The sequence below is a fragment of the Vollenhovia emeryi genome, unplaced genomic scaffold, assembly GCF_000949405.1.
Source record: "Vollenhovia emeryi isolate VEMERY1.0 unplaced genomic scaffold, V.emery_V1.0 DF939206.1, whole genome shotgun sequence".
NCBI classification, from domain to species: domain Eukaryota; kingdom Metazoa; phylum Arthropoda; class Insecta; order Hymenoptera; family Formicidae; genus Vollenhovia; species Vollenhovia emeryi.
Window position 1 is genome coordinate 1 of NW_011967160.1, and position 13803 is coordinate 13803.

The 13803-nt window shown below is 34.0% G+C and overlaps 2 protein-coding genes across 2 annotated transcripts; both read right to left on the reverse strand.

The window, feature by feature from the left end:
• Nucleotides 1-514: 514 nt before the first annotated feature.
• On the reverse strand, nt 515-3388 carry LOC105561474 (transmembrane protein 26-like). The gene is made up of 3 exons (XM_012011480.1): nt 3051-3388; nt 1673-2098; nt 515-904 (listed from the first exon to the last, which is right to left on the reverse strand). Exons 1-3 carry the CDS (start codon nt 3189-3191, stop codon nt 521-523), a joined length of 951 nt encoding a protein of 316 aa, XP_011866870.1. The 5' UTR covers nt 3192-3388; the 3' UTR covers nt 515-520.
• Nucleotides 3389-7463: 4075 nt separating this feature from the next.
• LOC105561475 (tyrosine-protein phosphatase corkscrew) lies at nt 7464-12975 on the reverse strand. The gene is made up of 11 exons (XM_012011481.1): nt 12690-12975; nt 12047-12169; nt 11779-11973; nt 11128-11290; nt 10049-10161; nt 9517-9868; nt 8968-9150; nt 8724-8897; nt 8298-8514; nt 7956-8107; nt 7464-7877 (listed from the first exon to the last, which is right to left on the reverse strand). Exons 1-11 carry the CDS (start codon nt 12725-12727, stop codon nt 7719-7721), a joined length of 1869 nt encoding a protein of 622 aa, XP_011866871.1. The 5' UTR covers nt 12728-12975; the 3' UTR covers nt 7464-7718.
• Between the last annotated feature and the right edge of the window lie 828 nt (nt 12976-13803).

A 13803-nucleotide genomic window follows, 5' to 3' on the forward strand; every position in this document is an offset into this window, starting at 1 on the left:
TACAAAATTTATATTAGTAAATTTTTAACAACTATTTTTATAAATTAATATTCATTTTTCCTGTGAAAAAGGAATTGCTTGTATAAAATAGAAAAGTTTTATAAAATTTAGTTATTTAACTTAAAATTTCAAAACATTAAAATTTACACCTCAGCGATATTTTACAATTCTTATAAAAAATTAATAGTGTTAATTTTCCTCTGTGTAATGAGAGGGAGAGAGGGGGGGGGAGCGGACAGAGGATATGTAAAATATAAGAAAAATATAATTTTATTCACCTCGGACGGAATAGGAAGAAACGAAATTATTAATTCTGATACCTTAATTAGCTATTTGTAAATTATTATAAAATGAGATTAACTCCATTTAAAACGTAAAAATAAATACAAGCAATAACAAAAGGTTTCGAAAAGTTGCTTTTTTGCAAATAATTCTTATAGTAATTTTAAGAAATGGATATTCCTGTGCCTCACAAAATAATTCTTTCTTGTAATTTAATTATTTTTCACCTAAAAGTAGCTTAAAAATAGTTAAAATATGCGAACCGTTTAGAAGGAACGACATTTTTGGGGAGAGAATTGATCTTATCTTCATTCAAATCTCTGATCGCACTATTATTTGCTCCTACATCCTTAACACGTTGATTTTTCGGCCTGTTGATATATCTCACATTTCTCATTCTTATATCTCTGTACATATCACCTTGAGAAATAATACTGATATTCGGCACATCCATTTTGCTACATTGCTTATTCAGGTTTCTCTTCTCCATGCATAGTACATAATAATGGAACAATTGTTGCAATATCACTATTACGTTCTTTAACGTATACATTATAGTCATATTGCTAACAAAACCGAAATTTGTTATCACTATCATACGAAATACCAGGAACGGTCCATCCTGCAATACATATATTAATGTAGAAACGTTAAATATATTTATTAAATCAAATTAATTGTAACTTCTGAAGAATAGAAAAAAAGATTTTTAGATTTGCCGTAATCTACCATATACCCTAGTAGCACAATATATCGGCGCAATATTGGGAAATAATGTAAATCTATGTATTTCCAATTGGTCCAATATTGTAAGATGGACGCCTTTTCTTATTTAGTCCATCCAATATGTTCGTTTAGAAATATTGGTCTAATATTGATGCAATATTAGACCAATATTGTTATTACATTGTTGTTACATTGGCATGTTCAATATTGGCCAATGAACTTGCAATATAAATCTAATATATCTAATTATTATCGTGCAATATTTACATTTATTTCATGACCAATATTGGCTTTGCGTTGGACAATATCGGCCAATGAATTTCTAATATAACCAACATTAGACCAATATTTAGCTTATGTTTAGCCAATGCACTGTGCTACTAGGAATAGTTGTTTTTCGTAACTTTATCGAAACTATTTTAAGCATTTAATTAAAGAAATTGTTACAATTGGTTATTAAAGTATTAATAAAAAAAGTTGCTGTGAAGAAATAAGAGATATTATACAACAATGTTTTGTTTAGTTTGAACTGTCGCTACGTTACTTTCATTTATTACTGAAGATGCTTCACGAACCAGACAACGTGAATAATTGAAAGATATCCAAAAAATGTATTTAGTACAACTATCTCCGATGCTTTCACATGTATTGTTCGTGCACATACTTGAAAAATTATATTTTTGTTTCCCAGAAAGAGTCTTCGTAAATCGATGCTGCTTTCATTGGTTTCCGTTTGAACTTTTTGCCTGGCAGTATTACCGGACAACAATCGAGATTTCTTCGACTTGGTGACTGTCGGCGCAACTGTGAACTGCACCAAGGACCATGTACACATGATGAGAGGCACTATCATCATATATCCGAATAACATTATTATTCTTTCGGAGGCGAGAGAAAAGACATTCATGATTTCAGCTGCGGTACCAATGTAAAGTAACAGCAGCTGGCTTAATTGATCTCGAGTCAAATCACTGTTCAACATCCATTGATTGATTACCAGAATCAGCATTAAGAATTGGGTGTGAATAGAAACGAATATACTCGTATCGTTCAATTCTATGTCTGCACGTTCTAAATAATCGCGGGTATCCTGTTGAATAGAATAGAACAATCCTTTATGTTAGTTAATAAATTTTAATAAAATTATTACTACGGTTTTTAATAAATTTACTGTTGTTTTTTAAGTAAAACACATTCAGGGATTAAGTCACTGAAAATTACCATCTTTAAAGGAATATATTATTTGAAAAAATGATTCAGATAAATACTATTAGATTTTTAAGAGACAAAGAAATGCTAATTTTTGTAGTAATCTCTCATTACAGTAGCTTCTAATGTAAATAGAAGACTAACTTAACAATATTATGATAAATAAAAGAAATATATTAGAAAATGCTTAGAACATGCTTAGGATGTCAGGTGATACATTTAAGCATTTAGAACTCCTGGCCCCTCGCAGGTTTATGCACAGGTGCATAAATTCCGTATCACATTCATTTTATGGCTATTGATCAGGGCTATTTATTGCTGAAGAAAATGAATAATTTTCGAAAAATTTTATGAGTATACCAAAATGATCTGAAATGCTTTCCATCTTTCGATTTGAAAATAAAAATGATAAGAATTCTCAGCGTGTCATGTCTCACTTCTAAGAAAATTAAACAAGAACAACTGCAGCAAGGGACTAGGAGCTTTAATGTAATAATATAATTTTATGGCATAAAATGTGTGATAACCGACAAAGTATCGATTTTCTAATTTTTTTCTTATACTCTTATACAGAAAATAATGAGAAAAATTGACTTATGCTTAATAAAATATACGATTCCTTTTAGAAAAAAAGTTGAATCTTGCAAGTAAATCGGTGTATTGTTCGAAAAAATACAATTACAAGATGGAACATTATACTAAACATTGAATGATTTAGTTGAACAAGTTTTTCTACGCGCGTGTGTTTATTATGTATATACACATATATTAAAAAATAATATTTTTTTTATCAAGTTTCATAAACAGCATATAATGTTAAAAATAATACGTACGACATCAAAGCAATTATCACGAATGCTCGGCACATTAAGTGACGGATGATTTGGATTTAAAAAGTCACACAAGTTCTGCCATAGTTCTGCTTCCCTTCTACAGCTTTTGCTTTTATTTTCTATAGTGAATACTTTCGTCATTTCTAAGTGCCAGATTGTAGGCAGCACGCTAAGAAGATATAAAATTACAGACGGCTGAAACCTAGAAATATAATAATTGTAATAAATAAGAAACTCTTACGCATTACCATTTACTACAGGTGATTTAATGATTAAAAATAAATCACTAAAATATTTGTGTATGTATATATCACACCATGGTATCAATATTTCCTCTTTCTTATGTTTCACATTTTTTAATCTTATATTATTTTTTATAATATATTATTATATTGTTAATCTCCTTATTATTTATTGTTTACATTTGTCTTCGTTATTATTGTACATAATACAGTTTTTTACATAGGGCTTTTCAAAGGCAAATATATATGTACTGCTTAGGCATTCTGGGCTAAATTTAATTCAATTGATCAACGAGCCAAGTAAACGAGATTAGATCACGGTTTTTTTAACAAATATGATTTTCAATGATTTTTAGTAGGACTACTTGCGCCCCAAACAAAGTGGATTACTCGGCTCGTGTTAATTGTTGATGTTTCAATTTGTACCTATCACAAACTGAGATGGTCTCACGATATACACGCCCTTTACGCTAGTCTTTCGCCGTAATATAATAATATTGTACCTAACGCAATATTAGTAACATTTTCTATACAATTAATAACCGTTAGAAATAAAAAGGTAATGTAATGACATTACAGTAAAAGAGGAGTTAGTAATATAATCTTAATATTAAATATTTTGTTTTTACAGTCGCAAAAGCATACATTTGCATGCATTCAGTCATTTATTATAAGATATTAATAAATCTTTCAAAACAATTATTATAAAATTACTTAAACAATAAATTATCTAAAGTAAATTCAGTAAAGTAATTAACTGAAGTAATATATTTTTAAAAATAAAAATAATTAACTAAAGTATAGTATCTTTGAAAACAATTATTACAAAGTACCTTTAGTAATTAACTAAAGTAAAATAACCAAAGTACTGATCTTAAAATAAATAAAAGTACTCTTTTAAAACAATTATTACAAAGCAATTTAAGTAATTAATTAAGGTGTTTTAACTTCAGTAAGTTAACTATAGTAATTAACTAATTTAAAATTAACTAATTTAACAAATTTGAATTAACTAATTTAACTAATTTGAAAACACACACTAATAATATTAAATATACTTCAAGAACTTACATTTTATAATTTTATAATTTTTTATCTAAATTACTTGATGTAGCTATATTTGCTAAAATATATCATTGTTGTCTAAACTTCTTATCCCATTTGTAATTCATAGAATTGTTGTAAATGTTTATAGGTATTTTATCTATAAATCTACTATTCAGAATTAATTAACAATTGTAATAGTTTATGATTGAGAATTAAATATAAGAATATAAAGGTATAGTGACTTGGTATATTTTATATATTTTAATATGAATAAACCATATATTAAGTCCAGTATAAAGTTTGTATTCCTATAGAAATAAGTCATAATTGTAAATTATGAATAACTATTTGATTTTAATACTTTGTAAATTTTGTTATAAAATTTATTTAAAATTATAATTTAATAAATTATATTTTTCATTTTTAGTTCCCTGTATGTATTTACACTTACAAATACAATATAATTATTGTAGTTAGAAAATCGAAATCTCGACTCGCCCTTTTATATTTTTTTGAAAAGTCATAGAAATTGAATCTTTCTTAATTTCATCATTTTTAATTAAAAATATGTTTTCTTGAGAGCAGAACAATATTTGCAATAGTTGACATACATACCATTTCCATGCTTGACTTTTCTTTATTTTGTAGGTGTAAATACCCTCGAAGAACAGCAACAAGTTAGTAGCAAAGCTCAAGTTCCAGGGATATCCGAACAGATTAATCGGAATTATAAAGCCGACGCTATAACTTGGCCAGTGCCATGTAATGACGTAACCGTGAAATAGGAATACCAAGCGTATTATTATTCCCTTAATAGTTGCTGACTTTACCATTATGGCTAATTACAGTTCTTCTTATGATTCGTGCTTATTTTTTCAATAAGTAAAGTAAACGAAGCTGTGATCCCTCATGTTGCTCACGTTAAAAATAGCACACATTCGCAACATCGTTGCTGAAATTTGTTTCACACATTTTTATACTTGAGAAGAAAGCAAAAACGTAATGGACTTTAGATAAATAAAGCTTTAAGTATACGAGGAAGAAATTGAAGGAGACGAAACATCCGAAGCACAGTTCTCCAAAGGACAGTATAAGCTATCTACCTCTTTCGCGATGCGCACATGCGACCATTGAATTATCCAGATTAGAAGATACGGTCTTTTTCATTCTTTTAATTCTGGTCGCGTGTGCGAGAGATTTAAGATTATATTGAAAAATTCTATTATACACTTAAATTCTATTAAAATTACCCATTTCATATTATTAATTGCAAAAGAATCTGCAAAACCTGCACAATACTGTAGAAAACATGATGTGTTTCTCGAAAAGTTACCATTTTTGTTTTTTATGTAACCATGCTTTCCTGTAACTATTTTGTTAAAAATTTTAAGACAAGGTATTTATAATTGGAATTGTTAAGACTTTAAATGTCTTTAAAGGTATTGAAATTTTGGAAGCTTTTTGGAGCGACAAGTATTGGAGTACAAATATATTCGTGTGTGTATTTCAGTAGTTAAAAGTTTTAGATACCTGATTCAATTAACTAGAGACTCTCGATACTAAAATCAATGAAGAACAAGGAAAGTGAGCTTTGAGAGTTATACATGGCTAGTTATACGTAAGTTAATGTTAAAAAATACTTAATTTATAATCAATAAAAATTAAAAATATACTCAAAGTCGACTTTCCTTGTTATATTTGGTGATTAAAACTTTTATATTATTTACAATATGTTCCATCTGCGTCAATACTTTCGTCGTATGCATGTAATATACGTGTTTCTCAAAGAAGTTTCTTTAAATATTCTCTCAAAATATACTTGAAAAATAGAAAATCTTTGGGATCTTTTTTCATAAATAAAAATGTAAAATTTTATTGTTTTGTATATTTGTTACTATCTTATTACTACGCGTTTCATATAAAAATAATTAACATTTAAATGTAAAGTGCAATGTATCGATGTTTGTCCTCAATAGTTATATTTTAGAAATTAATAAACCGATTAACTTCAAATTTTATATATATACACATATTTTATGTATATCTCTCATTGCCCTGGCGAGATTTATAAAAATATTATTAGTGTTTCTATTTTTTATAACTAATTTAAAATAGACAAGTTTGATAAAAATTTGAATCTCTTCTTTAACATGCCGGCATTTCTTTTTTCTTAGCTTTTTTGTGAATGATGAAGATCCAGGCTACATAGACAAGACTGATTAAAATAACTTGAATCTTTTTATTTGCCACGATATTATTATTATTATATTATTATTGTACCTAAAATATATTTTGCACAAAATAGATTCTTAATATATGTAGAAGTAAATGTATCGTTTAATTAAACGATCCAAAAATAAAATCAACTTGATTACGATTGACTTATAAGATAGGAAAGGCAAAATACTTATGTTTTGAATATCTATATATTTAGAATCTAATACATATGCAATATCATTATTTATTGTAAACTTCGAATTTATAACATTAATCGTCTTTATAATTAATATCAAAAGCAGATATATTAACCACTTTATATATATTTCAACTACTCTTTCTCGTAGTTTGTAATAGTTTACATTGTTCACATTGGCTACATAAAAAAATCTGCTCGAATATCACACAGACGACACATAAAATATCTCTGTAGGCGTAATCTTGAAATCTATGACACAACCCTGATTCATATTTTTATTAAGAGAATCTGAGCGTTTACTGACCCAGATTCAAAATATAGTTCGCGGATTTTTCTTAGCTTTGAATTTTAACTAAAAAAATAGGGCTTCAAATTCTCGCTAAAGAAATTTATATCTCCATTAAAGAGTTTCAATTTCCGTTAGATCGAATCTTCAATATCATTTTTTGTTATTGTCTTGTCAAAACTTTATACATCGCATTGAACAGATGTATAAAGAGGAAATGAAAGATATGCCAGTAAATATTTAGTATATTTGTAGTATTCATTTTTCATAAAAATAACAGACTATGGATTGATAAATTATACAGCTCTTTTTTCTTTCTCCTATATATATATATATATATATATTGTATATATATGTGTATGTATATGTATGTGTGTTTGTATTTCCGTATATATTTGAATATTCACAATTTAATTATTTAAAAAATAAACCGTCAGTATACAATCGATAAAAAGAATTATTTAACAAGAGAGAGAGAGAGAGAGACGAAACTAAATTCTTGATGGCGAATGAACGTCTGCGAATCTCAGGGTATGTCGTATTGTTCTTCTTATAATATTACCTACAGTAACAGAGAAATAGAGAATAGAAAGAGAAAAAGAGAGAGAGCAAAAGAATAACGAAGCCTCTTCTTTGCTTTCTCGAATGTACGCGAAATCGATTGTGCCTAAGAAAAGTTACTTTGGCCTCAAACTGTGATGAGTGGGTGCTGATGTTGGAGGGATTATTGGCGTACAAGCGGGAGTGGAGGTTTCGCCGACAATAGCGTTAGTAGAAGCGTTCGTTTCGCTTTTGTAACGAATGTTGGTGTATTCTCTGCCTAACTGAAGTGATTTCTGTAAAGAAACGAATCAATTAATACGAGAATAAATCAGTTGTTTGTTACATTATCAAGTGATATTAAACTTTAGTACCTGTTCCGCCTGCATCCGTTGAGACACAGTCTCAATGTAATGTAAAACAGCAAGATAGACAAATTTATATTGCGCCTCCGTCTGGACCATTCCTGATCTTCGCGCGCGTACTCGCTGTACTGTACGTTGAATGTCAATTTCACAGTCCAGTCCTGACATTAAAAACATCAAGTAATATATGATTAATGTACACTAGAGTAAGGTAAAAGTAAATTAATAAATATATCATTTCATAAATCGTAAAAGATAAATTTGTACAACTAACATTACTATATACTAAATATATGCAGCAACTTCTATTATACAAATGCTTAATCGTTTATCAATCGTCTCTATATTTACCATGACGCTTAATTTGATCTAAAATCATGTCAATAACGATAAACGTGCCGGTCCTGCCAATTCCAGCACTACAGTGGACGAGGATTGGGCCTATGCATGGTTCGTCCTGATCCTTTGGAGCCAGAGACGCCGCGATCGATTCTTGTCTAGCGTTTACGTCGTGCAAAAAGTTCAGCACGCAACCAGGATCCGATGGAACGCCATGATCGGGCCATGCCTACGAATTAAATGTAGAAATTTAGTTGTACTCTCATTACATACATTTCATTAGATAGGATATTAGTTGCATTTAACTAACTTTTATTAATACAATACGCTATATAAAATTCTTTAAAAATAGATAATTAAATAAAGAATAACATATTACTTGAATAAATAACTAAAAGTACAATTCAATGTTTAAGAAATATGTAATAGATACTTTACTTGAAAGTGGTAATGATAAATTCTTCTGGACTCTGAGAACTCCGGTTTGGTTCCCTGCAAAAGAAACTCGCGCAGAGTATAATCAGCGGTCGAAGTTCGAGCTACAGCACGCACTTTCCACTCGCCAAACTCAGACGTTTCTCCTTCTTCCGGCCAATAACGCGCGCATTTATTCTAGAAAAGAAGAAAATAACGTGTCAAAACTTTAGCTTTCTACTTGTGAGAACGTTTGGAGTTCACGTACCTTTCCCCTTTCTATCTCCTTGGTAGTCATAACGATCACACGAGTATTCTCCTGGTAGACCATGTGCCAGAAATCTTCGATGGTATTTGGAAGGCAACCTTGCGTGGCTATGTAACACTTGCCAAATGACGAATCATCACCACCACTGTCCACATTAGTGTTTGTTTCATCGCCTTCTTTGTTCTGCAAAACGATTTTATTGTACAATTTATACAAATGACACCATAAAAGATATTTAAAGACTACTGAATCTTCTGTCAGACTTAATTTTTTTAGAATCGACTTTATAATAAAAATAGCAATTACAGTTTCCGAGTAACTGACGATCGAAGATAAGCAAATTGAGCTTTAAGAAGAGAGATAGCCAATAGGACTTTTAATTAACCTTTAACCTTTGTTGCTTGTATCTCTTGAATAGATATTCCATGTGAAAAGTTGCAATAAATTATAAATTATTCTACACAACTTTGCCGAGAAAACTTTTTAATAATACTTAAGAAAACTTTCCGAGACACTAAATGTATCAGATATCAATAAAAAGAATGTTACCCTTATGTAGTTAGCGTTAATATAATCAGCTCCAGGAGTATCAGAGTCCACGTTCTTTAGTCGTACCCTGGTATGGTCGAATGGCAAAATGTTTTTATAACGATTCTTGGCACGATTTTCTGGGCGTAGACCTTCTTTTCTTGAGAACATATGCCGGCACTCCTGTTGTTGCAGCGACTCGAATTCTTCCCAAAAGCCAGCCTTTCCCTTGCCACGACCCGCTCCATCCTCGCTGCCTCCGTTGGTGCCGTTCCAACACAGCCAACCATTGGAACAACCGTTTTCTTTGTGTAATTGTCTAACTCTGCTTTCGATACTACTAGCATTAATACGCGTTGCATTGAACGGTTGCCTGTAAACAATTAATAGTATCTATCAAGTGGGCATTTCACTGCAAAACTTGAAAGGTATTATGGGATTTATTAAAGTATTATCAACTTCAAGCGAATTGTTTAATACCATTTTTTACAAATGTATATTACTTAATGTGTAAACATACTTTATAAGAGCAACGCGGAATATAAGTCCTTACCGAAGATGGACAACACTCCCGCTGGTTTCAACCATAGGATTGCGTTTATAATGTTCTATTAAATCACTGAGACTGTCAAACTTGTGACCACCACCCACGTCGTATTTGTTATCCTGCAACATTAATTAGTTTCATTTATCTGACTTGCATTGTAATATAACCAAATAATTATTGCAATCATAACTAAAAGAGTAATAACTTTGCATTAAAAAAAAGTAAATCCAAAATTTTTTGCTATACCCATTTTAAAATAAATAGGGGAACACAATTTGTTATATATTTGTGCCTTTTAAGATTAAATAAGCTTCAATCTTATATCGTACATTATTCAAGTTAACAAGTGTGAGCCTGGATAGCTCACGAGGTCCCAGGTTCGAATCCTGGTCTAGTCCTAGCCTGTTATTTTTCTCGGCGAAAAATTAATAAGTGGCGTCTTATTGTTAGTGTCTATCTCCCCGAAGATACACCTCTATTTATCACTATGGTTTATTATAGACTACTATTACAACGATCTTATATATGTTTTATTGAAAAGATAAAAGTAATGCTGGGTTTTTATATATATGACTTCTTTAATAACGTACACATGCGTTCTTAATTGTTTATTGTTCTTGTTGACAATAAATAAATAAGTATACAAGGTAAGTTAGTAAAGAAGTTTAGACACTAACACCCTGTCACGGCTCTTAGTTCTTTATTCCGTCAAATTTGTGTTTATCACATTTGAACGAATTTTACTAATAATTTGTAAAGAAGTTATGTATAAAAACTCAGCATTACTTTTATCTTTTCAATAAAATATGTATTCTTTCGTGCATATCATATTTTTATACAAGATCGTTGTAATTCACTTAATTTTGAAAAACATATTCACTCTCCAATATCCAAAAGCAAAGTTCGTTTAGAAAAATAAGGTAGTACGAAAATGCTTCGTTCTCCATTATTTTTCCACGAAGAATTACTTCATTTTGTTATCAACAATCGTATACTTGTTACTGTCCACGTCTTGTAAATTTATTTCAATTGTATATCAGACACTCTGCATATAGAAATATCGTTCTATTATCAATTAGACCAACCTGAGATCGTATCATAACGTGCGTAACGCGATCATCGGTGCGCACCGACAGCACAAAATCGCCGGGTTTACTCTGAGACTCGCGCACCAAGAAAGATCCATTTTTCCCACGTTCCAGCATCAAGCGCTCCGCTTCCTTTGCCGACAAATGCCCGTGGAACCACCTTCAGTTTACATTTTATTACTACACGCTATACGACATATTTAAAGCAGCATTGACATACAACGGTTGTACCAGGTGCCTCGAAAGGATAAATATTATATAAGACTGCAGGAGTTGGGAAGTTACTCGTTGCTTGTAACAAAGTTACAGTTACTTTTTTCGGCAACTCTAACTTCACTCTGTTACTTTCTCCCCGTCTGTAACTTAACTCAGTTATACTTTTTCGACAACTAATAACTAATCTAATAGTTTACATATTTTTTAAACCTCCACAGATCGCATTAGTCCTTGCATTTGCGCATAAACGCCTTTACCTACGCTTTATAATTCGAACGCGGCTTTGATACTCCTACTTTTGATGCAAGCGACTGCAAAGCAACGATCCGTTACTTTTCCGAATTGGTAGCTTGTAACTGTAACTTGGACATTTTTGTGAAGTGACTTTCCAAACCCTGTAAAAATGTCCCGTCGCAGAGTGACGACTCGTACCTCTCGGTCGTGGGGTCGGCGCAATTGAGGGGAAACCTAAGCTCGATAATTTCGCCGTTCTTCTCGCGCAACTGCCCACCGTTCTCCATGTAAAACTGCACCAGTTCGGAGAGCGTGGCGAACTTCTCACCGCCATAAAGATCGTAGAAGTCCCCTGCGTTTTTTATTTTAATGTGCGTCACCTCGCCGTTCCGCCTGAGGGCAAAAGCAGAGAGAGGCGTCCAAAATGTGGCTTTTAACATTCGGTACGCGCAAATTCCGTAATCACCTGACGGACAGCGTGAAGTCGCCGGGATTCGAGGAGCTCGGTCGTGCCAGAAACGAGCTGTCGACTCCACGTTCCATCAACAGACGTTCCGCCTCTAAACCCGTGATATTTGGGTGAAACCACCTGCAAAAGCGGAACGTTATCTGCATTAGTATCACTCGTACAACTCGATGCGATCGATCGCACAATAATCCACCGCGAGTGACACGCTTGTCGATAGCTACACCGCTCGGTCAACATTTTCTCCTCCGCATCTGAGAGCGTCGGTTTTCTCGGCAACGCGCCGCAAGCCTCGGCCGCCGATCAACAACGGCGGCGATTACGGATTAATGACCAAACGCGCCGGAGTAACGTCGTGCGGTGGTCGTTCGCAGGACCAGTCGGCGCGGCAGGAGCGAGGAGAGCGTCATACCAAAAATGGTAATACGTGCACAAACGCCGCACCCCGTGCGTCGCCGGGTGGCGACGATCGCGCGGATCCCTCAGTGCGTTCTCTCGCTCGCGCCCGGCGCATCCTTCGCTCGTCGCGTCTCAAGATCGCGCGCGTCAGCGTCCGCGTCCTCGGGACGGAGGCGGCCGCTCCTACGCGGGGATGCCGCGGGCTCTCCGGCCCGAGTCCTCTCTCCGCTCTGGTGTCCCTCACCTCCGAGATACCATGCTGTGGCTGTTCGAGCGGCTCATATCAACGGTCGGCGATTCGCCGCTGAGGCACCTCGCACGTATACGCGGCTCGCCGCCTCGTATATTCGATCCGCGCGATTCACGCTCGGCCGCCGACCGTACGTCAGACCGAGGAGGACGATGCCACCACCACCACCACCACCACCACTACCGCCGTCGTCATCTTTGACATGTCCAGCTCTTGCGCGAAAACAAAAAGGCTTCGATCGCCGCTCTCGACGCGGGGGCGACGCGGAGAGATGCCGCGCCACGGAGCAACGCCGCTTTGGAGAGGTCGAAGCGAATGCCCCCGACTGCCCCCCCCCCCCCCCGCCGAGTTGTAATGGCACAAGCGGGGAGCACTTTTGCACGAGAGTGCATAAGCATATGCATAACGAATTTGATTGGTCCATTGGGCCATCGCACACAAAATTGCATAGCTGCATATGCATAGCATGAAAACCGTTTGAACCAATGAACATCGAACATTGAGTGGCCATATTGATTTACATAACGCGCTCATTGGTCCAGACGGTCTTGTGCGATTCATATGCAACTATGCAATTTTGTGTGCGATGGCCCATTTCCTTATGCATTTGCTTGTAGACCAATGCATATGCTTATGCACTCGTGCAAAAGTGGGTGCTTTCCAACAATGGCCGCGTTCAGCAGACACAACTGTCGAGTGAGCGGCTCAGTACGATTGGTTAATACTTTTAGATCCAGCCAATCATATTGGCCGCGTTCAGCAGACACAACTGTTGAGTGAGCGCTCAGTATGATTGGTTAATACTTTTAGATCCAGCCAATCATAATGGCTGCGTTCAGCAGACACAACTGTTGAGTGAGCGCTCAGTATGATTGGTTAATACTTTTAGATCCAGCCAATCATATTAAGGATCTAAAAGTGTTAACCAATCATACTGAGCGCTCACTCAACAGTTGTGTCTGCTGAACGCGGCCATTAAGAAATCATTGAGCGCTCACTCAACAGTTGTGTCTGCTGAACGCGACCATTGGCCGCGTTCAGCAGACGCAACTGTTGAGTGAGCGCTCAATGATTTCTTAACATGATTGGCTGGATCTAAAAGTATTAG